This window comes from Schistocerca serialis, chromosome 12 (genome assembly GCF_023864345.2).
Source record: "Schistocerca serialis cubense isolate TAMUIC-IGC-003099 chromosome 12, iqSchSeri2.2, whole genome shotgun sequence".
Taxonomy (NCBI): domain Eukaryota; kingdom Metazoa; phylum Arthropoda; class Insecta; order Orthoptera; family Acrididae; genus Schistocerca; species Schistocerca serialis.
Window position 1 is genome coordinate 16,501,460 of NC_064649.1, and position 26,007 is coordinate 16,527,466.

At 41.4% G+C, this 26,007-nt stretch overlaps 1 protein-coding gene across 1 annotated transcript in view; it reads right to left on the reverse strand.

Moving 5' to 3' along the window:
- The window catches only part of LOC126428252 (DNA replication licensing factor Mcm6), a 77,391-nt gene that overhangs the window by 4,921 nt on the left and 46,463 nt on the right, over positions 1-26,007 (reverse strand). Inside the window, exons 10-14 of the mRNA XM_050090166.1 lie at positions 22,119-22,256; positions 18,343-18,495; positions 11,543-11,765; positions 9,651-9,800; positions 4,875-5,014 (exon numbers count right to left, since the gene is read on the reverse strand). Coding sequence (XP_049946123.1) covers positions 4,875-5,014; positions 9,651-9,800; positions 11,543-11,765; positions 18,343-18,495; positions 22,119-22,256 — 804 coding nt within the window. The remainder of the gene's footprint in view (positions 1-4,874; positions 5,015-9,650; positions 9,801-11,542; positions 11,766-18,342; positions 18,496-22,118; positions 22,257-26,007) is intronic.

A 26,007-nucleotide genomic window follows, 5' to 3' on the forward strand; every position in this document is an offset into this window, starting at 1 on the left:
CCATTTACTGTGTTTTTCTGTAATATGATCAGTATATCGTAAACAAAATTTGGCCCATATTCTATAATTGGGTCAACTGAAGAACGGGATAACACCTGTCAGCTTTGGACAATGATGTCATATCTTAAGAATCTGTTATAACTTTTTACAGTACAAACCGATCCATTTACTTTCACCCATCCACCTACTGGGCCCCACGTTTTAATTACAAAAAACTAATTATTTGATACATTGATCAATTGCAATGAATATCATATTACAGTGTTGTGAAAATTTAAAATGTCATCTATGGCACCATCTGTCAAAGCTGATTAGTGGTATCCTGATCCTCAGTAATGCCCTATAATTATTATTTGGAAGCCTTCCTCTTTACAGTGTTTTCCTCTATACAGTGTTCAGAACCTGCGGCCCTTGAAAAACATTATATAGGGTTTTCACTGTACATACTTGTGCTCACCCGATACCCTTTCAGAAAGACGAGATCACACAGTGAATGCCACGAAAACATTTCGCTGACCGTAATGCTCCCTCCTCTGGCCTAGACCCTTCCCACAATTGTTGCAGGTTGTTTGCTTCCCGTCTGATGAAGCATAAAACTCGATTCATCTGAGAAGGCCGCCTGTCGCCACTCGACCGATGTCCGGTTGCAGTACTGGTGTCCAAACTGCAGCCTTTGTCGCTGATGAACAGTATTCGGCACGGGTGCAAGAACCGGGCACCTGCTGCACAGCCCATACAAAGCAATGCTTACTGACTGGTCCTTGAGGTAGACACTGCTGGCAGCCCTTTGCTCCATCTGGGTAGTCAATTGCTCATAAGTTGCACGCCTATTCACCCACACACGTAACATCCGTGGCCTGCTGCACACCACAGTTGCGTTGGCACTGGCTTTGGACACGTCCATTTTGTTATGCACAGTATATTTTGACCACAGCCAGATGCAAACTGCTTACAAACCTGGCTGTTTCAGAAATGCTTCCATCCTCAGTCTGAAACCCCAGTGATCGTGTCCTTTTGGATGTCAAATATATCACTCCGTTTCCACATTACAACAAGGAATACACTGTTTTTCCACGTCCCACCTAGACACTTTATATACCCTCCACTGCTAGTGCTCCAACCTGCTATCTCTGGGTGGTGATTGTACGTAGATGTCGGACCTACGTGGTGGCACATTAAAGTGACTGGACTGTGTACACTGGCCAAGTTTTCTATATCCTAATCACATAATTAGCAAATGATATTGTAAAAAAAAACAAAGATGATGTGACTTACCAAACGAAAGCGCTGGCAGGTCAAAAGACACACAAACAAACACAAAGATACACACGAAATTCAAGCTTTTGCAACAAACTGTTGCCTCATCAGGAAAGAGGGAAGGAGAGGGAAAGATGAAAGGATGTGGGTTTTAAGGGAGAGGGTAAGGAGTCATTCCAATCCCGGGAGCGGAAAGACTTACCTTAGGGGGAAAAAAGGACGGGTATACACTTGCGCGCGCGCGCACACACACACACACACACACACACACACACACACACACACACACACATCCATTCAAAGATATGTGTGGATGGATATATGTGCGCGCGCGCGCGCGAGTGTATACCCGTCCTTTTTTCCCCCTAAGGTAAGTCTTTCCGCTCCCGGGATTGGAATGACTCCTTACCCTCTCCCTTAAAACCCACATCCTTTCATCTTTCCCTCTCCTTCCCTCTTTCCTGATGAGGCAACAGTTTGTTGCAAAAGCTTGAATTTCGTGTGTATGTTTGTGTTTGTTTGTGTGTCTTTCGACCTGCCAGCACTTTCGTTCGGTACGTCACATCATCTGTGGTTTTAGATATATTTTTCCCACGTGGAATGTTTCCCTGTATTATATTCAAATTATATTGTAGGATATATATAGATCAAAATTTGAATTTGCTTATCTCTTCACACAATATGCTGAAAATCTGAGATCCGCAATCTCATTGCAAGTTCACTTCTTTTAGTCGTCACATGTGGTCAAACAATTCTGGCTCTCAAAAGCTATTTGCATCCAGCCAAGTATACCGAAGCGGAAAAGTCACCACACTTTTAAAGCAACAAAGCACGGTGTTCCAAAGCCAACTCTTTTGATGCTGATCATTGTTAACTTGAAGCATGACACTGTGAGAAATACATGAAAGCACTGCTTCATATTCAATTTAGTAAAAAGAATTGAAGCCTAAATATTAATTGCCAATCTACAAAACCGGTGTGTTCAAATAAGGATCTGTATTTACAGGGTGGAGCAGAGGAAACGCACGTTTTCTGAACCGCTAGTATCCAGCGACAAGAGGGGGTATTGACCTTGAATGAATGTTGGCAGACTGCCCAGACAATGCAGTTTCAGTCACTATGGAGCGTAGAGCATCATGTGTTTGTTGTCAAGCAGTACTTTAGGAGCAATGATTCTGTAGTCACAGTGCAATGTCTTTTCCGTCAAAATTCAGTGCAACGTCTTTTCCATCAAAATTTTAGACTTGCGCGTCGAGGTGCAGTGCCTGATCGAAATATTTTACTCCGATGGGTTGCAGTGTTTAGTAGGACTGGATCTGTGATGAAAAAGAAATCACCTGGTCTTCCCCGTTCAATTCATACTCCGGAAAATGTAGACTTGCTAGTCCGAAACGATCGGCTAGACGACAGGCTCTAGTGCTGGGTATGTCACGTCCATCGCTTTACTGCATCTTACATGATGATCTTAAGTTTCACCTGTACAAGATAATTATCGTCCAGCAGCTTAGTGAAGAGGATTTTGGGCAGCGTACAGAGTTTTGTCGCGTAATGGACGAAATTTTTACATAAGATGTAGATGCTACAGTCTTCATGAGTGATGAAGCACATTTTCATGTAGACAGTTGTGTCAATGTTCAAAATTGTCGGTATTGGGCACCAGAGAACCCACACGAATTACGTCAAAGACCTCTCCACAGTTTAAAAGTAACAGTGTGGTGCTGCGTTTCAAAGATGGGGATGTTGGACCCCACTTTTCTGCAGAGAAAGGAACTCCAGTTACTGTGACATCAGCGTGCTACATTAAAATGTTAAACAACTTTCTTCATCCAGAACTTGAAAGGTGTCAAGCGAACATGAGAGAAATATGGTTTCAGCAGGACGGTGCAACAGCTCACACGGCGAGAGCATCCATGGAAGTGGTTTGACAAATGTTTCCAGGACATCTTATTTCGAGATATGGTGATGTTTACTGGCTCCCTCGCTCACCCGATTTGTTGATATGCGACTTCGTTTTGTGGGGATATTTAAAATCAAAAGTCTACATGAACAAGCCTAGCACAGTCGATGGCCTGAAGTATTCCATTCGTCAGGAAACTGAAGCTGTGGCGAATGAAATGTTGGAGAGAGTCAAGCTGAACTTTTGAGAGAGGATCCAAATTTGTATCCAGCAAGAACGACGTCATATCAAAGACACTATTTTTCGACCCTAATTAAAGTATGTATATTTCAAAACTGCATTAAAAAATCTATCACTTAATGCTTGTTTTTATTATTTTTATCAAACTGTGTCCCAGTCATTCAATAGCAAAGAACATGCATTTCCTCTGCTCCACCCCGTATATTTTTCATGAACCTGAAAAAGCCATATTTAATTTTGTGTGGACAAAGATTCTGCAGCTAGGTAACAAATTCTCTTGGTCATATTACATTCCATCCCACTCTTGACTGTGCAATGAAACACAGACTTGGACCCCCGAGACCCACAATCAATAGTGAAGATTTAGAAGGTCAGCGAGCAACTGAGCAACAAACAACATTTCAACAGCGGCGAATTACTTGCTTCCAGAAGATGATCACCTGTCTACAATAAAGCAACTGAGCGACAAACAACATTACCACAATTCAGTGAACTACTTCACCTTTCTTTACATGGCTCCTCAACTGACTGTTTCCAAAGCAGAATCTCAGAGACCTTTGAAACAAAAAGACTGTACATTTGTTTTCACCACCAAAAAGTTCAACTCCCACTAGTCTCTCTCAGACTCTTCCCGAATCTTTCTAAAATACGTGACCTTTCCAATAAATTCAATCCCCCTGAGAATTCTCAGTTTTCCAGTCACGTCACCTCCTGCATCACCTTTGAACACCAGAAACCAATGTCCATCCCTTCAGGGTATTACAATATGACAACACGAGACCCATCCCTTGTATCACATGGAATACTATCTTGCAACAGAAATCTAATTCATTGTTTCATTAGGGGAGGGGGGGGTTGGGTTGATTGGGGGAAGAGATCGAACAGCGAGGTCATCGGTCTCATTGGATTACGGAAGGACAGCGAAGGAAGTCGGCAGTGCCCTTTCAAAGGAACCATCCTGCATTTGACTGTAGCGATTTAGGGAAATCACAGAAAACCTAAATCACGATGGCCAGACACCGTATCAAACCACTGTCCTCACGAATGCGAGTCCAATGTGCTAACCACTGAGCCACCTCGCTCGGTCAGAGATATAAGGTATTGCTTAGATGGACCAGTGGGTCAACTAAAACTACCAGTGTCAGATGTCAGCTTTGTCCCGAAATGTAATAATGGTGTGGCACATCATGCCCACCCATGTGCAAACAGAAAGAGAATGGAACAATGACAATATTTCTTTTGTACTGTCGGTTGCATGACAGACTGATCTATATCCTCGCTTGAGGTCTAGGTTAGATTGGAGGGTGACAGTTTGGACGAACTGTCAAAGTCAACGAATGTTGATAAAAATCTTGGATGTGGCAACAGACTAATCTGTAGCGCAGCCCGAAGTCTAGGGATCCTGAAAGGTAACACATTAGTTGTGAGGTGGTGATGTGGAATCAAACGGTTCATTCAGTTACTCCGGCGCTCTACTTACGTGGTGCACCAGCCGGTCCAGAACCTTCTCAACTAGCGCCTTCCTCTCGAGGAGTTCCTCTTCCGTCTGGATCTCCTCAGCAATCTGCTCCAGGTACCACGCCACTATCACACTCCTCCTGATGCCCTCTGTACTTCCACCTGCAAAAACAAGTGTCATATGTCACGAATTACTTGCTTAAACAACATACCCACTAATTTACTACACATTAATAAAGGCCGATTCACACTAGATGTCATGGAACATAATGTCCGAACATTCCACAGCAAATTTCAAAGGAAGCCATTCACACAGACCACCAACAAAATGAAGCGTCATTGCCAAATATTCTCGGGAAGATAATTCTGATTGTCATATTGACAATGGCGACTATTCACTTGTGTTACAGTATTGAGTTCTGTGTCTTCTAGACCTTTATTGGTTGCTCTGTTTTCATGACACATGCGAAAGACCTCTATATTTTTCCTGTAAGTGTTCTTGTGGAAAGATGCTAAATATATGAAAGTGAAAAATGATTCACATTTTACAACACCTGCACGAAGAAAAAAGCCTTCACTGCGTAAATAAGTACGCAAAATAGGTTACACAATCTTCATTAAACATACTTTTTTTAAACAGTGAAAATGAAAGCTCTATTTCCATTTTTGGTGCTACTTAGCAGTTGAAAGAAAAAAGACACAGAGGATAAAGTATTGCCTTCTAAATATTCTTTGATGTTATTTGTTGTATATATTTTCTTGATCACTCAAATGACGAAATGTTTTCACAACACTTTTCTTATTCTTTTAGTTCACAGTCATGTGGAAAATTTACCACACAATCTTCGTCAAGAACATTTTACAAATTTTCCTTTGGTCATTGATAAAACTTTTACTATCATTGCTGGTTCCTTAATTTTTATGCTATACTGCACCTTTTTTGTAAGACAAACTATACTTCATAATTTCACTCAGACCATCCTGCACAGGACTAGAGCCATGACATCATGTTGATGTTCCTTAGGGTGTGACACGTCTACATTTGACTGTGACGTTGCCTGTTGATTTATCCAAGTGATGTCCAATACATGATGTACTTTAACCTTATACCTACAATGTGAAATTAATTTGAACAAATAAGATGCCTATTAAATGTCAAATTCTAACAGTCATAATATGTTTACGTTGTCAGTTTGCCAGCTGACCCTGTCATGAATAAACATAACTTTGAGGTATACCTGCAGGTGTGCCGAACCTGTGACGTGCAGCCTGCCAAACATAGCACTTTATGGCAATTTTTGAATTAAGAGCCTATAACACAGCATTTGAAGTTTATCATTTAACTGTGTGAAATTTTACTACATAATTTATGATTAAAGAACTGACGAGAAATGGAAAGAACTGAACTCATTATGCTATCTGTAACAATATAAGCTGGAACTATCCACTTTTTCTGTTCCACTCCTAATAATTTTTTCTTCCTTTCTTTCATCTCGTTTTCTGAAAGATATACATAGTGATTAACTGAAACTGTCACTCGCTATGTAATTTTTTAGTTATGTTACATAATAATCACACTTTGAGATAATTTATGTGGTTATATGCACATGACTTAACACTTGAAAATGAAAATCAGAGTGAGTAACATTGACATACATTGAGTGAGTAACATTGACATACCTCCTATGGAAGCTCCTCAGTTACTCTTTGCAGTAAATTTCTTATGTTTCCAAAAACATATTTCAAAAGTTATATTTAATTAAAGTGGATGCTGTGGAGGAATGAGGATAGGGTATCTTGGCCCTGAATGTATCACCAATGAATGAATAATGAAAATTGCCAAACTGTGGCCAAGAGCAAAGTTAACCACGCAGTGGCAGAATATGCTGCTGAGCACAACATGTTCGATTTTGATGCCTGCTTCACCATCTGCATCCTTCCTCCAAGCACCACCTTCTCTGAACTGCGGAGAAGGGACTTCCCCTTGCAACACAACCTTCACTTCTGTAATCATCCTGACCCCTATTCTGCTACCCCCTGCATCTACACCCTTTACCCAAGTCTCCCCTTTCTTCTGTTCTGTAATTCCATCCCAACCCTCTTACCCACCACCACCACCACCACCACCACCACCACCATTACAATCACCATCTGTGGCACAAATGCACCAGCTCCAGTGCTGGTGTATCACATTCCTGTTCCATACGCCTGCTGACTTCCTCAGAGCCATTAGAAAACCTTCCCCAATCCTTCCACCCACACCCCCACTCTTTTCTCCCATCATCATCCCAGTGTTCCTGTCAAACTGCAGTCCCGGCATCGTGTACACTCTTTTCTCCCATCATCATCCCAGTGTTCCTGTCAAACTGCAGTCGCGGCATCGTGTACCGGCAGACCAGTGGGCGGCATATGCACATGTGCGTGTACTCGAGCTTGCAAAATTAATCGTCAAAATGCAATCCAAGCTTTGTTTAAATCACTTCTGGGCCACAATCGCTGTCCTCAGACTGTAGGAAGGCTAGCTGGGTCTCATTCCCATTTTGTTTTGTTAATTATCTCCTTAAATGACCTTTTTTCCTTTGTCTTTCTTAATTATTATTATTAGTGTCAGTGAGAGATTTGCCACAAGATAAAGCTGTCATTTCTGTAATTCTGAGTATAAGGCCAAGACCAACTTCGTTAAACTCCATTAATTAGAAGAATTTCCTAAATAATGCGAACCATTTCAAGTAACTAGTTTTGGTAAAGCTCAACTCAAATAACTAAAAGTGATTATTTCCTATTCTGGTCACATTGTTGACACAAACAGATGTAATTACTTTATTACTGATAATGTTAGGAAAATAAACCATTGAAATCCTTAAACTATTCACGTAGCTAATTTCAAAACCACGGTAGGAACATCGGCACTTAATTAGTTTCCAGCTAATTAACACTTATGTATGGTATCGCTTATTTAGCCGTTTTTGCAGTTTTGTCATCAAGAAGGCTTATTTCAGTAGAAACTCTTATTGTAATATAAAGTTCAGACCAAAAACAGTTTTTTTCCACACTGTCCAATGAATCTTAGATGTAAAATTCTAACTGTAAATCATCAAAATTACATATTTAACAATGTGAAACTTTAGTAGCCATTTTTGTAAAGCTATATAAGCACCAGGCCTGAAGCCATTTTTAAGCCAGTTGATACTGAGATTTTGAGCGTGGAACCCATGTCAGCAATGGTGCAATGATGTATGGCCATAAAAAAAGAAGAACAGTGAAGCAGGACAATTAACAATGATTGCCGATTAACTTCAATATTATAAAGTGCCAACATATTGTTCATATGTGCAAGACTGTTGTAGGTTGGTTAGGTTATACTGCACAGTGCATATTGTCATATAATTAGAAGGTGCAGTATGTGCATAACTGGGAAGTGAGACTTAACTACATAATTGAGACCACGAACTGGGCATAACTAATTCTACAAGGTGGTCTGACGTTTACAGAAGTAAAACCTGTGAAACCAAACATGTGTGTTTGTGTGTGCGTGTATGTGTACCACATTATTGGAAATAGATACTGCTGTACCCACCGATATTCACGGCCAATTTGTTGCTGTGATCACAGCAACTGAGAAGCTATAAGCTGATTTATGGCCATGTATGTAACAAGATGCTACAGGTGCAATTTTAATATTCACGATCTGTTCAGTTGAGATAGTAGCTACGTCCTGCGTGCAGTCTCCGGCTGATGAAGGGGGCTTTCTGCAACTGAGTGCTGCACAGTGCGGTCCGGGCCACATCGAGCATCTGCGTCTGCCTAGTTATCGTAAGCACCTGGGAGTCACAAAGCTGCCCTCATAATCCAGTTCGTGTCTTATCTTCTGAACTTACGGACAATGGTGTAAACAACTAGCAGCCCAAACTGCAGCTCCATCAGCCAGCAGAAATATGTACCACAAGAAAGGTTCCTGTGTTTTATTCTTTCACTGCAAGGCCCTTACTCCATTTAAAATATGGTTTTACTGCTTTAACAACCTATATCCTATTTTATTTTTTATAAAAACTGACTGAATGTTACTGTAAAATTCATTAAATTTTACAGTTTTCACAAGTAATGACTGTCTTTCAGAGGACATGCATAACAAGTAGATAAAGTAGGGAACGAAAAGTATTCCTATCTACATAGCTCCCAGATTTTCGGTATCATGTTTACTTTGACAGCACATGAATCTTTATCTACCAACCACCACTCATAGGTACGATCCATGTATACTTTAATAGCACTTTATGTAACTCACAAATGGGGCTAGTGAAAATACTTTAGTTGATTTAAGGTCTTGATACAAGCTTTTTATTTATTTTTTACTATGGTAGCATTTGAAGATGGCCACTGAGGGCTGGAACTGGTAACCTCTGTGTTGTTAAAAGTGACTGTGTAAAAAATAAAACTTTATAATATCTCTATCACCATCTCCTTAACCAGAATATTGTTTTTTCCAGAAGTTTTCTCATTCATGTGTGACTGTCAATGACTCAATTCCAATATTTGGCGAGTTGTTTCCATTACTCCTAAGTTATTATATTCTGCCATAATTGCCCACTATATGGAGGTCCACAGCGAAGTACTGAAATGAAGGCAAATTTTCATTAAAAATATTTTTTTTATGTAGGCATCTAGGATGCAAGCTAGCTCACCCATGTGTAAATACGGCCGTGCTGAAACTGTGTGGAGGTGGAGACGAATTGCAAGTTTCGTGCCCACACTCCAAGGAAACACTGTGTGTGGCATCCAACAGCCTGGCCTCACTCACCTTCCTCTTCGCTCTTTTCCTCCTCCTGCCTCATGTGGATTATCAGCATGTTGGAGAGTGCCTTGTACTCGGCAAACGACAGCGTCAGTTTCTTCTTCTGGGGGCTCGAAGGGGGGGCCGGACTCCTGGGGGCGCTGGCTCTCCCGAGAGCTGAACAAAAAAGCAAACACAAAGTAAAAATACAACAAATTAAATGGCGCACACAATTTAATAAGGTAAACACAAGTTATTCGGAGTTTACATTTTAATTCTGAACCAGTAAACTGTTCTAAGTAGGAGATATGAAGGGTTGTTCATGAGAGTGGAACAACTCTTCTAAAACAAGGACAGGGGGATAGACAGAAATCTGAAGTGGTACGAAATGAGAGAGAGGTAAATCCTGTGAGGCAATGTTACCAGCACGGCGATCGATCGTTTTGGAAGGCGTCAGCTTCGATATCAGTCTTAATTTACACAGGGTCCAGTCACACTAATGTGACCAACTATCAAATGCCTGAGTAACCACCTTTTGCAGCACAGACCACTGCAAGATGTGCATTGTACCTTCCAGAATGATGAAATCACCCAGGGAATGCCACGAAAACATTCCCTGTACCACAATGCTCCCTTCTCCAGCCTGGACCTTGTTGTAGGATATGCCAATCGCCATCTATCTAATGGTGCATAGAACGTGATTCATCCGAAAGACCACCTGTCACCACTCAGTGGATGTGCAGTTACGGTATTGGCATGCAAATTCCAGTCTCCATCGCTGATGAAGAGCGGTCAGCACAGTTGCACGAACCGAGCAACTGCTGCGTATGGGTATCCACTGAACAGTCACTGGGGGGACCCTGTTAGCAGCACCTTTCATCTGGGCAGTCATTTGCTCAGCAGCAGCATGTCTATTCATCCGTAGACATCTCAGGAGCTGTCCTTCACCCACAGTCTATGGCCATGTTGCACCACTGTTGCTTCGGCACCAGTTATGGATAGTGCCATTTTGCCGTGCACAGTATATTTTAACAATGGCAGGATGCCAACAGTTCACAAACTTAGCTGCTTTGGAAATGCTTCCACAGTTGACATTTTGGACATCAGATTTATTGCTCATTTCTGCATTACTATAGTGACTGCACTCTTTGCTGCATCCCCCCCCCCCCTCCACTTCTAGTACTGCCACACGTCATCTGTGAGTGGGTTATTGCATGTTGACATAAAACACACAGATAGTGGCCATATTAATGTGACTCAACCGTGTAAATGCACAGAGGGTCACGTGTGATGTATCAGACAGAATCACACAAGAAAAAAAGAATGGTTCCTTACTTCTGAGCATAGATTTATTCTTTAGTTACAGCTGATGTTTTTTCCTAGCAGGTGACATGAAAGCTGACAGTGTGTTCTTATTAGGTAATAAATAGTACCTGATGAGTATTTTGATGCCCGTTATGCACATATACTGTGTATAAATTACAATAATTCAAAAGTGCAACCTATATGTAACTTTCACTGCTTAAAACATTAGGTCTTTTACTACTTACATAAGAATTGATTATTAAGTGAAACTGAAATTATAAAATCTTGCAAGCAGCTATGATGGCAGCACCATCAAACAATATCTTCTGATAAACAAAGCAATATATAAATTTCCTGGCAGATTAAGGCTGTGTGCCAGACCAGTACTCAAACCAGAGCCTTTTGCAGGCAATGCTGTTACTGACCGAGCATAACTCATAACCCCACCCTCACAAAGCTCTACTTCAGCCAGTACCTCATCTCCTACCTTCCGAACTTCACAAAAGCTCTCGCAGATACCTGGCGTGACAAACTGCTTCGTGAAAGGATATTATCGATAAATGGCTTAGCTGTAGCTTAGGGGGTTCCCCATGCAAAGAAAAATAGATACTCACCTGGGGAACGGGGTGACTGGTGGCGTTGCCGGCTAGGCGGACGTGCGTCGTCTCCGACGTCCATCCTTTCGACACCACTGAGGTTGTCCCGGTCCAGATCCATCGGTTCGTCCGCATTCCCGAGTCCCTCATCATCCTCGGCGAGGTAGATGTCCGGCTGTTCGACTCTAATTATCGACTTGTTCAGCAACCTGTACGCCTCACGGACGTGCTTCTCCTGCACCTGGAGTAGTGTGTAATTAAAGACGTATAAAAATTTGTTCCAACAATAAACTGGCGAATTACACATCAGAGGTACTTTTAGTGACTTAATTTCCCCTGTTCACGAGTGAAAATGTTGAGAATCTGAAAGTGACAGTAGGCAAACAAGTTTTCTTGGGTAACAGGCTCACTCTCACCTCTGAAGGAGACCAGTGACATTTGTTTGTTATGTATAGTGTTTGTATGAATGTCCAGGATCTCCTCCCAAACCCTACATAGATTTCAACAAAAAACAGCACAGAAACATCAGGCTTTACAGGTATCAGCACGGTAGGATTTATAACTTTCTAGCTCCAACAGGGGCAGAAGTACAGGCAAAAACATGTTTTTCCCAGTCTGCGGCATATAGGCAGCCCTGCACGAGACGCATGTTGTACCTGAGCATTATCATCCTGTTTTGCAAGGCAGTCTTACACTCAGGGACAAGAAACAGTTTTCCAGGCACCAAAAGGTAGGATAACCTACATGACTCGTGTGTTGTTGTGTTATAGTACTGCCCTGCTTATCAACCTGCTTTGGATGACAGCCTATAAGTCAGGGGCAAATAAATGCTTTTCAATCCCATGATGCATAGCCTGAACTGTAGAGGCATTTTGTGGCACCAAAATCAGGCTGATTTACTGAACTGTACTGCAGAAGCTACACGGGCAAATGAGCATGGCTGGAGACAAGCTGAGAGAGATAGAGGAGGGGACAGACCAATTGTGAGGGAGGAGGAAATGGAACAGAGGGGGGAGGAGGGCGAGATCCATGAGGCAGGTCAGAGGTGTAGAGGGCTGGTGGAAAAGGAAGAGGGGGACATGGAGATGCAAAAAGAGAAGGGGGAGGAGTATACTGTTAGAGGGAGAGGGAGAAAGATATGGTCAAAGAGGGGGTGGAGGAGATAGAAAGAATAGGGAGGAGGGGATAGGCATATATAGGTGGGAGGATGAAGTGGACACAAGAATGAAGAGGGTGTGGAACGTGTATGTGGGCAAAGCCTTAGAGAAGAGGCTAGTATATACATAAACTGTAGAATTTACAATACTTGCCACTTTTTCGTTAACACATAACTGGTTTCAGATATACAGATGTCATCAGATATTAAAATAGCAGCAGGGCAGAGGAAGTGTCCTCAGTGGCTTAAAGTGGGAATCAGTTATCTGTTCAAATAATTTCATATGGGACTAAGACTGAATTATATAGTTCACAAGCTCTATACTGCCTGTTGTGGCAATTACTGCTTCTAATGATGTGCCATAAAATGTGTCAAATTTATCCAGTGTCACAAGTATGGTCGCAAGATAGCTCAATAAGAAAACACCAAAATTTGTGACAATAAGTGACAAAAAAACTACTGGAAAATAGCTTATCAGGCATCAGCAGTTCTGGACCAAACCATTTCATTTAGAAAATCAAACTCAAGACATCTAACGAAAAAGGCAGTGACAGAAAACTGCACAGTGAAACAAAGTGCAAGAGGGAGAGACAGCAAAACAAATTTTCGCAGATTATTTATGCTTCAATGTATGACTGAATTCAGTCAGCAGACAGTAGAGATTAAGGGTGAAGACAGAAAACACAAAGAGGGTAAATATTAGTAGAAAGGAGCACGATGTCGAGTGTAAGATCAAAAATGGCTGAGACGTGGTAGGAGAAAAACTGATACAACTATTGTAGCTGGGAGGTGATACTATAGAGAATGGTAGAAGAAAAGAAGCTCTAACAAATAGTTCGCTGCAGATGATGAAAACTTTCTCCAACAAAAAGAGCTCTTGAAATGCAAACATTTTATGTTAGACTTGAATGTGATGATTGAGAATATAGATTGTAGTGTAACAAGGTACTGGAGCTTTCACGCTGCTGCACATTCCACCTCAGCAGTTACAGGTGAGAAGACTTTGCAGTAATATAATGCATGTTAAAATGATTTTTTTTTATTTATTCAAATTATTTTTGCTGTATATTACAACACTGAATGAAACAGACGTTTCATAAATGTGTGTTTTTTTCTATTTCACATCAAGTGTACGAGAAACACACCATGCCAACGGCAGACTGTTCATTGCTGCAAACACCGAAGCTGAGCCAGCCACCCTAACACCCATATCCACAAGTTACGGTGCAGTGACAGTCATATACATTTTTGCAACATAGAAAATCCTAGGTGGGTATGCCACATTAATAGACAAAGTGAGGTGTTCCATTAACGTGTGGTGTGGAATCCTTATTTCAAAGGTGCTCCGGCATGTGAGATGTACTGACAATGTATTGAAAATGCCAATATAGACACAGGAGACATACGTGGATGGTGCAGGTTGGTCACATGCCCATTCTGTGTGTGATGACATGCAGACTTCCTAGAAGGTGGTTAGAATCCAGTGGTCATCAGGAATGCTCTGCACAGTTGCAAGGTTTAGAACTGGTAGATTTCTCTTTGTGGGGATGTCTGAAGTATCGTGCTTATTTCACAACACTAGATGACTTCGAACAGTACATCAAGGACATCTGGCACTCTGCAACATCGGCAACTTTCCGCACATCATTGTGAAGTTGCACCGAGCTGTGCAGTCGGGAAAACACATCACTTCAGTGAATACTGCGCAACCAGAACATCCATCTGAACAAAGCTAATAACGTACAGCATGTTATATCTGCCCGTACAACTTGGGTAGAAACTCATTTACTTTAATTTGTAAATAGTTGGTTTAAATACATCAGCTACAAGATTGGGGGTGGAATGGGAGGACCGAAACGACGACACCATACACAACTCGAGGTTGTAACTCTCTGGAAAATAACTACATAAACTATTTGAATAAGAAATAATCACAACAGCTGCCGTGAGAAGATTTATTGATCTTCTATTGGTTCACGCCTTCTTTCGCAACTAAAAAGTCACACCTTCAGGTGCCAAACAATCTAAATAAAGAAGGTGGGAAAAAACCTTTTTGTCAACCAACATAGGCGAATCTGTATGACACAATTTTAGTTACGTTGTAAATAACAAATGAAAGACCATGGACCTTTTTAGACATGGAAACTGCCCCTCATAAAAATCACAGATGGCCCCATCATGCTGATCGTAGCATAAAAATGCAACGGTCAAAAACTTGTGGGATGTAACCTAGAGCAAAAATTGGTACTAAGAATCCAATTAAATTATAAAAGAACCCCCTGTCACAGAGTGATGTACTTCTCGCAAGTGAGAGACTGTTTGTTTACTCTTAGGACAATGTATCTTTGACTTGTTATATTGTATGTTCTGTGACTATGTAATAAAGTGTCGTTGGACTGCTAATCGCTGCCCTACTGTGATTCACGACATAAGAATTTGGTGCCGAAACCCGGGATAGACTTTGCTGGCCCACTATTCATCAAAGTGGGGAAGGAAACGCACAAGTCATATATCACTCTTTTCACATGTGCTACCACACGAGCTGTACACCTCGAACTCTGTACAGACTTGTCAACGGACAAGTTTCTTACGGCACTTCAGCGAATCGCCAGAAGACGCGGACTATCCCACACGATATATACAGATAACGCGAAAACATTCCACGCCATGAATATGGAACTAGCCCAACTTTGGAAGGCATTAACCACCACAAAATCTTATCAGTTCCTCGCCCACCACGGTATTACTTGGAAATTCATTGTCGCCCGTGCGGCTTGGTGGGGAGGATGGTGGGAAAGAATGGTGGGCACTATAAAGCGTTGCCTACGGAAGGTACTGGGACTCGCAAAGCTCACTGAGGAACAACTGAACACCAGGCCCATCACACCAGGAGATGATTGTGATGCACTCACACCATCCCATTTTCTGACGGGAGAAAAACTTAGGACTATTCCGACGGGACCAGAGCCTTCAGCGAGCACGAATTTAACAAAGGAATTCCGACTGAGACAGCAACTCCGTGACAGTTTTTGGAACCGTTGGGTTAAAGAATACCTATTGGAGCTCCGGAACTACCATGAAGTTAAACGCCCATCGGGACGAGTCATCCCCTTTTGCCCTGGCGACACTGTGCTGATCCAAGAGGACCTTCGTCCGCGACATATGTGGAAGAAGGCCAGGATAGAAAAGGTACTACCAGGAAGAGACGGCAGGGTAAGGACGATAATACTCCGGACACCAGAAGGTCACATCATTAGTCGTCCTGTGCAGCTGGCCATACCTTTGGAGGTCGACCAGGGTGGGGAGGATGTCACAGAGTGATGTACTTCTCGCAAGTGAGAGACTGTTTGTTTACTCTTAGGACAATGTATCTTTGACTTGTTATATTGTATGTTCTGTGACTATGTAATAAAGTGTTGTTGGACTGCTAATCGCTGCTCTACTGTGATTCACGACACCCCCCCCCCCCCCCCAATAATAAATGGTGCGTACACAAGCAGCATTGAGAGGCCGTGCCAGGAATGGCACAGCCCTAAGCACAGTGTATACAGAAAACTCAGCTGTTACCACGCATGCGCAACAGCGCAGTATTTCTGTGCATTACTCCCGTGTTTTCACTACACGTATGCTTTGGGCAAGGCCACTCTGGGCACATCCTCTCCCCACTGCCTGTGTACGCACCATTAGTATAGGGGATTTTTAAAATGAGTTCTCAACTTCCCTTAAGCAACCATTATTTATCACTGGGATACTTTTATAGTTTGATTGGGCTCTTAGTTACGTCTCGCATGTAGTCCACTGTCAAGTTTTTGACTGTTCAGATTTTAGATTACAAACAGCATGAGGGTAAATGACAATGTTTTGTTGAGGGCCAGCTTCCACATCTGAAAAGGCCCATGGTCTTTCCTTTGTTATTTATGAATAATTAAAAGTAGTCAAGAGTAGAGCCCATGTGGTTAAAAAAGGTTGCTTGGCATCTGAGGATGTGACTTTGCAGGCAAAAAACTAGGTGTGAACCGGCGGGAGATCAATAAATTTTCTCACGGCAACTGTTCCAGTTTTTTATTATTAATACTGATTTCAACAGCTGTGGCTGTCCCCACACACCAAGCGATCTATCTCTAAATAAATTACGTTGATAACTCTGCAGACAAGAGTAACATTGCTTAGGTTTACCTATCTAAATAAATATTCCTTTCCTTTCACTTATTATTTTGCCATGTACAGGAAAAAGTAGAAGCCGACCTCAGGTAAGATCAGTTTGGATTCTGTAGAAATGTTGGGACACGTGAGGCAATACTGACCCTACGACTTATCTTAAAAGCTAGATTAAGGAAAGGCAAACCTACGTTTCTAGCATTTGTAGACTTAGAGAAAGCTTTTGACAATGTTGACTGGAATACGCTCTTTCAAATTCTGAAGGTGGAAGGGTAAAATACAGGGAGCGAAAGGCTATTTACAATTTGCACAGAAACCAGATGGCAGTTATAAGAGTCGAGGGACATGAAAGGGAAGCAGTGGTTGGGAAGGGAGTGAGACAGGGTTGTAGTCTCTCCCCGATGTTATTCAATCTGTATATTGAGCAAGCAGTGAAGGAAACAAAAGAAAAATTCGGAGTAGGTATTAAAATCCATGGAGAAGAAATAAAAACTTCGAGGTTCGCCAATGACATTGTAATTCTGTCAGAGACAGCAAAGGACCTGGAAGAGCAGCTGAAAGGAATGGACAGTGTCCTGAAAGGACGATATAAGATGAACATCAACAAAAGCAAAACAAGGATAATGAAATGTAGTCGAATTAAGTCGGATGATGCTGAGGGAATTAGATTAGGAAATGAGACACTTAAAGTGGTAAAGGAGTTTTGCTATTTGGGGAGCAAAATAACTGATGATGGTCGAAGTAGAGAGGATATAAAATGTAGACTGGCAATGGCAAGGAAAGCGTTTCTGAAGAAGAGAAATTTGTTAACATCGAGTATAGATTTAAGTGCCAGGAAGTCGTTTCTGAAAGTATTTGTATCGAGTGTAGCCATGTATGGAAGTGAAACATGGATGATAAATAGTTTGGACAAGAAGAGAATAGAAGCTTTTGAAATGTGGTGCTACAGAAGAATGCTGAAGATTAGATGGGTAGAACACATAACTAATGAGGAAGTATTGAATAGGATTCGGGAGAAGAGAAGTTTGTGGCACAAATTGACTAGAAGAAGGGATCGGTTGGTAGGACATGTGTTGAGGCATCAAGGGATCACCAATTTAGTACTGGAGGGCAGCGTGGAGGGTAAAAATCGTAGAGGGAGACCAAGAGATGAATACACTAAGCAGATTCAGAAGGATGTAGGTTGCAGCAGGTACTGGGAGATGAAGAAGCTTGCACAGGATAGAGTAGCATGGAGAGCTGCACCAAACCAGTCTCAGGACTGAAGACCACAACAACAACAACAACAACAACAGGGGGGGGGGGGGGTACAGCTTGCCCAAAAGAACTGCTATAAAGGAGTGTCAAATGCATCAAGTGGAGGGAAAGATGGAATACCAAATCACTCAAAAGGGTGACAAATGATGCGCTGTAAAATGAACAGACAGAAACCACCTGTTTTAGCTCCACTCAGAAATTGATTGCTCACGACTAATATATTAAGCACCACGTCTGCACTCCCTACCTCATCCGCACACTCCATCTTGGCCATTGCCTCCGACAAGCGCACCATGCTCTCCAGTTGCCGCACGGTGATGCGCCACGTAGACTTGCTGCCTCCCGAGCCATCCCGTTGCCGCAGCTTCACATAATTTTCCACCATCAGCTCACCGGCCACCTGCAATGACCATCTCGCTAACTTTGACAAATTCGAGGAGGAGGAAGAAGAGGAGGAGGAGGAGGTGGTTGTTATCATCATAATCATCATGGACATATCTGGGTGCACATCATCAACATACTTAAGTCTGCAGAGGTGAACATGCTTAAAAAATGTGTGTTAAACAACTTTAGAATAAAATATTTCCTAATAAGTGTAATAAAATGTGTGTTAAATGATTTTAGAATACATTAATAAAATATTGCCTAAAACTTCTCTTATGAAACACACAAAAACAAACAAAATACAAAACCTTGTCATGTGTCCATTCTTAATATGTGGATGAAAGGAAAGCTCAAGAAGAAGGTATTACAAGACATTTCACTAGCTTATCACTGTGTTGTAATTAAGTGGAACTACTTATATAAGGTGTCCCAGGAGGTATGGTCAATATTCGGAGATAAAGCAGGAACGATTATTTGTAGCAAGGAAGTCTAGTAAACGCTGCTTCTAAAATGCATACCTTACATGCGTACCTTATGAGTTAGAAGCACTGGTTCATTTTTGTTACTGAATAAATGCTCATGATTATTAGTGTATGCATTTTAGAGTCCATGTTTACCTCATAACTTTCCTTTGAATGATCGTTCCTGTCCTATTCCTAGATTTTGGCCTTTCCTCCTGGGACACCCTGCGTGTACCTAACAATACAGCTGGCTACCGGCAACAGCATTAGAGAAGTGTGATACTTTACCTGGGCATACCGATATCATTCGGCAATTGGCAACTACAGTAGAAAAATTTTAAAAAATATATGGAAATTAACTTTCAAGTTATGTGCATATGAGCTTTCTGCATTCATTTGTTATGGATAAAGTAATTTTGGTAACAAGTTAATTTGGAAATTTAAGCATGTAAAATTAGTTTGTTCACACCATGCTTGACGTAATTGTAGTTCATGTTATCAGCTCAAGTTAGCACTTCATAATAGTCACTTGGGTGTTTATTTTCTGCAGTGTCATTCTTGTGAAGAAAAAATGTACTGTCATTTAGAAGATTATTTTGAAGGCAAATTAAAGAAGAGAGGATGCAAAAGAAATCTGTGTTATTTAATAACAGATGCCACTTACATGATCTATTTCGATTTCTGTACATATTATAGACTGAAGTCAGTCACCGTGTTTTTCTGTCTGTCTAACTCATGGATAGCAAGTCATCCAGCATATGTGAATACTTAGTAACATTCATGTGAAAAAGGGTGGGTTGCTAGTTATAGATAATTGCACCTTCTTTGTGATGCAAAATGTGAACCAACATACGAGGGCTATCCACAAAGTACATTACGTTTTGGAATTAAAAATAAATAAAGTATTGGAAATTTTTTTTATTACATACAGATGAAAGCCACACTTAAATACTACTTTTCTATGTAGTTGCCATTTAAATTAAGGCACTTATCGTAGCGATGGACGAGCTTGGAAATTCCTTCGTCGTAAAATTCGACCGCCTGCGCCTTCAACCACGTGGTTACCTCTTCTTGAAGCTGTGCGTCGTCATCAAAACGCTGCATAGCCAACCACTTCTTCATTGCTGGGAATAAGTGGAAGCCGCTTGGTGCCAGGTTGGGACTGTATGGTGGATGAGGAAACAACTCCCACTTAAAAGATTCGAGAACTTCAAGAGTGGCATTTGCCATGTGAGCCCAGGCGTTGTCGTGAATCAGCAAGATCTTTGAGCCCAACTTTCCCCTGCACTTGTTTTGTATTGCTCTTCTGAGGCTGTGCAGAGTTTGGCAATACCTTTGAGAGTTTATTGTAGTGTCTCTTTCCAGGAAATCCACAAAAATCACACCTTTTCTGTCCCAAAAGACAGTCGCCATCACCTTCCTTGCCGACATTGTCTGCATGCATTTCTTGGGTTTTTGGGGGAATTTGTGTGCCCCACTGCATTGACTGCAATTTTGTCTCGCAGTTCAAATGCTTAACCCATGTTTCGTCACCAGTACCAATGCGATCGAGTAATGAGTCGCCATCTTTCTCGTAAGCGTCCAAAAACGTTAACGCTTCAGCCATTCGCTGATTTTTGCGAATCTCTGTCAAGATTTTTTGTATCCATCTTGCACAAAACTTGTGGTAACCACGCTTTGCGGTAATGATTTCGTGCAACAAACTTTGTGAAATTTGTGGAAAACTCATAGAGAGTTCCGTTATTGTGAAATTACGGTTTTCACGGACCGCGGCATCGACTTTTTCGACAAGTTCAGCAGTCACTATGCTGGGTCTTCCACTTTGTTCATCGTCGTGAACATTAGTGCGGCCATTTTTAAATTTTATGACCCATTGACGCACTCCACCTTCAGTGATTATGTTGTCCCCATACACTTCACAAAGTTGCCGATAGATTTCTATCGGTGTACAGTTTTTTGCAGTCAGAAACCTTATTACAGTACACACTTCACACTTTGCGGCATTTTCAATTAACGCTGACATTTGAAACTGTCACAGTAACTCAACGGAGTACAGCACGAACCTCTCTCTAGCACGGCAGGATGCCGTCTGAGCGGCGAAATGCCATGAACCCAAGATGGCCGTGCTAGCCCCGCCCCTAATGGACACAAACTAAAACATAATGTACTTTGTGGATAGCCCTCGTATATCATCCCTAAGAAGACCTTGCCATCATAAGTAAGAACTGTTTTAAAATAAAAATGAAAAAAAAGCAAACTTTTTATTTGCAATTATTTTTTACATGAAAACACACACTTTAATCTACTTTTCTACACAGTTCCCACCAGTAATTGGTGTGTTTATGTCTTTTGTGGGAATCTGAAATGCGTCGTCTTTTGTGAGAATCTGAAATGCCTCCTCCAATTGAAAATACCATTGATTGTGCAATACATGCAGTGATTCATTTTCTTAGTGCTAAAGGAGTGAATGCAGCTGAAATTCATCATCAGATCTCCAAAGAGTATGAAGAAAACATTATGAGCAATGGTACGGTACGGAAATGGGTGAGAGCTTTTAAACGTGGTTGTACAAACGTGCATGACAAGGAATGAAATGGGCAACCTTCAATCACTAATGATTTGGTGCAGAAAGTTGATGAAAAAGAGAGAGAACAGACACTTTAAGATTTCAATGTCGTGTGATGAGTGTCCTCAAGCATCAAAAATTGTTTTATGCAATTCTTGCCTAATCAGGCACCAGGTTTTTATGAGGATGGCATTCAAAAGCCAGTTGTACAATACAATAAGTGTGTTAATATTGATGGGAATTATGTAAAAGCATATATTAAAGTACGCGCTTTCAAGTAAAATTAAAATTGTTACGAAAAGTCTGTTTGTTTTATTTTTATTTCACAATGATACTTACTTTTTAAAAAAAAAAACACGCCTTGTATACCGAGGCAAGTGTTAGATTAGAATTTTTTTAAAAGTGAGCATGTTTTCTGACAGTATGAATTTGAATGACACAATCTGCATATGAAAGACACATCACTGAAATTTGATCTTTGGTAAGAGGGGTGTTATATCTCATTTAATGAAAACAAAAAGTTAACCACGAAAAATCAGAACTAACAAGTGTAGAGACAAACTGAGAAAGAAAGAAACTAGGCTAAAGAAGCATACAAAATGTTTGACTCACATCACTGATGAATGGCTTGAACTGCCTCGCAAACAGAATGTATCTTATGACATCCTCCTGCGAGTACACCCTCTCCACCGACTCCTCGACATTGCTGTGCAAGTCAACGATTTTCCTGGCTATGGCATAGTCCACCACCTGCAGAAAATCACAATGCCAGAAAAAATGAACCAATTTGTAAAATTTAAGAAATTGTATAATCTTACATTATGTCACTATCTTGACTGGAAACCAAAGAAAAGAAACAACCCCCCCCCCCTTCACACACACACACACACACACACACACACACACACACACACACACAGAGAGAGAGAGAGAGAGAGAGAGAGAGAGAGAGAGAGAGAGAGAGAGATACCATTCACAAGTTTTTGTTGATTTACTTAAATCATTTTATAAAGCAACTTATTTTGAAGCATAAGCTTAATCTTAAGGCTAAAATGGCAGCACAAAAAACCATTTAACAGAAGTACATAGTAAAGTTGTTCTATTCAGTCTTTGCATGTGCTGTGGCCATCCTGGGGAGAAAGAGAAGTATGATCTAATATGAGGGAATATTTACCCTGCTTTACATAAAAAATCACGCACTTTGTTCATGTAACATGTCTTCTTGGGGTGTGTACAGTTACATCTATTGCTATTGCTACTTGGATTTTGTTTACTACTATTTATAAACTTGCAAAGGACACTCAAAAACATGTCATCACAATTATCTCTGCTGTGCAATAGACAGAAGATGGTGATCAAAACAACACTCGTTTTGATTTAACTGCTGATGTGTGTATTCTGGTGGCCTCTTGTCATTCGCAACGTTATCTGCACATCTCGCTGGTGCATCTCTGATATTAGTTCACAAAATATATTAAATAAGAGAGAGGGTGACAACTTTATAATGTATATAAATAAAAATGAAAGTTAGTTTGTTCAAAATCTTAAATCTCTTGAAAGATCTTCACCTATTCCTCTGGAATTTTGACACAATGCTGCATTTGAATCAAATACAAAACAAATCCGGGTTACAGCTATGGGCACCCGCATGGCACCATCCCACACCAACCTATTCATGAGCCATCTAGAGGAATGCTTCCTCAACACCCAGAATCCCTATACCCTCTCCTGGTTCAGATTAACTGATGACACCTTCATAATCTGGATCGAGGTTGAAGACACCCTATCCAAATCCCTCCAGAAACTCAACACCTTTTCTCCCGTTCGCTTCACCTGGTCCTACTCAACCCAACAAGCCATCTTCCTCGACAATGACCTCCACCTCAGTACCTCTGTCCATATCAAACCCATCAACCACCACCAATACCTCTCCTGCGACAGCTGCCACCCATTCCATACCGAGAAGTCCCTTCCATACAGCCTCACTATCCGTGGCTGTCGCATTTGCAGTAACGAGCAGTACATCTCCAAATATACCGAGGGTCTCACTGAGGCCTTTACAGACTGCAATTACACTCCCAACCTTGTACAAAAACAAATCTCCAGTGCCTTATCATTCCAGTCATCCACCACCTTCCAAAGTCCTACCATCCAGCCACAGAGGAGCATCCCCCTGTGAGTCAGTACCACCCAGGAATGGAGCAACTGAATTACATTCTCCGCCAGCGTTTCAATTACCTCTCGTCGTGGCCTGAAATGAGAAATGTCCTTCCCACTATCCTCCCCACCTCTCCCACAGCGGTACTCTGCCGCACACCGAACCTACACAATATTCTCGTCCATCCCTGCAGAAGCCTACTCCCAACCCCTTGCCTCATATCCCTGTAACAGACCTATATGCAAGACCTGTCCCATACGTCCTACCACATTCAGGGAGAGCTGAAAGGAGGAGCTGGACAAAGGAAGGGGGAAGAAGAAGGAGATGGCCAAAGGAAAAGGAGGAGGAAATAGAAACAGGAGGGAGAAGGCGATTAGGACGTGTATCCAATTCCCATATATACAAAGGGGTCCAAAAAAATGTATCCACTGTTTAAAAGTCCATAACTGGCAAACTAACTGACGGAGTTGTCTCATCTTTGGTAGTGTAATAGTTTGTAGTTCCAGCAATCACCACACAAGCTTTGTATTGCGTTGTTTTGTTTTGTCAGATGACAGTCGCCAGATAGTCAGTGTTTTTGTTCTTAGTTGCACCTAGTTATTCGAGTAAACATGGCTGGCACAAGGCTTACATTCAATGAAAGAAAGTTAGTTTTGAAGTGGTATTTTAAGTACGAAAACATTAATGAGGTTCAACGGCAATGGCGAAATGAGTGTCAAACAGAGCCACCAACACGTTTAACGATTCGTCGCATTCAAGACAAATTTGAAGACCAAGGCTGTGTTAAAGATGTACACAAACAACGATCTGGATGACCTGTAACAGCTAACTGCCATTGTGTGTTACAACAATTCACTCGCTCACCACAGAAGTCTGTGAGACAGTGCGCCCGTGAAACTGGAGTGAGTCGCTGAAATGTTTTCCGAATTTTGAAGACAGCAAAGTGGAAGTGCTACATCCCACGATTGCTACACGCAATGAACGAGGACGACCCAGATCGTAGAATGGAGTACTGCGAGTGGTTTACTAACATGGGTGGCAGCGATGAAGAGTTTGCAGAGATGATTGTGTGGTCAGATGAGGCACAGTTCAAACTCAGTGGTACAGTAAATCGCCACAATTGCATCTACTGGGCCGCTGAAAATCCGAACATCCATGTAGACAAAGCTGTGAATTTGCCAGGAGTAAATGTGTGGTGTGGGTTGTCTTACCAGGGCTTGATTGGGCCATTCTTCTTTGACGGCACGGTTACTGGTGAGGTGTACCTTCAGAAGCTTCAGACATCCATTTTACCTGAATTCCAAGACTTGTATGGAGACGGAAGAGTTTACTTTCAAACAGGATGGTGCCCCGGTCCACTACCAAAATCGTGTTAGGGCGTATCTCGACTAAAATCTACTGGGAAGATGGATAGGCCGTAGAGGTGCTGTGGAGTATCCACCAAGTTCCCTAGACCTAACTCCTCTGGATTTTTACCTGTGGGGAACACTACAGGACGTCATTTATCGACAAATGCCACACACATTGGATGAACTTCGAGAATCCATCATACATTCATGTGCAAATATCCAACTGAACACGTTGCAGTCAGTAGTTCCTGATGCAGTTCGGCGGCATCGTTTGTGTGTTGATGTTAATGGTGACCATTTCAAACACCTAAAGTGATATCTTTAAGTTGGACTTTAAGCTACACTTTCGCCAAAAATGAGACAACTCTGTCAATTAGTTTGCAAGTTATGGACTTTTAAACAGTGGATACATTTTTGTGGACCCTCTGTGTTATAAGCACGTGCATTCTCTTTTCTTTCTTTTCATTTTAACCAGAGTGAGCCACAGCAGTGTGTGGCAGGGAGCAGCTAGTGACAGCATAAAATTTACTTTACAGAATTACAAAGATATTGCGGCTGGAACACAGATTCATGCATATTCTTAGTCATCACGTATTTCCTAATTTTAAACTACTGAAAAGAATTTGGTGAATAAATTTGAGTTCTTGAAATCTGCGATTTGATTCTGGATCTTGTTATTCCACTTGTTGGCACAGATGGACATTTCCTTCAAGATATCCATTTTATGGCTCTTCTCTAAAGTGTACAGTACTTTAAGACATTTATCTATCGGAACATGGTATCCAGTTTCATCTACGTGCTTTGCTATAGCTGACTTGTTAGCTTTATCAAGTCTGAAACAGCCAATATGTTCTTCAAAGCAGGTTTTAAAATTTCTGCCCATTTGGGAAGTGTACTATTTCTTACAATGACTGCACGTCACTTTATAAGTTACCAAATTACTCATTTTCTCATCTGGCTGTGATTATTAAAAAATATTATTTTTATGGAAACG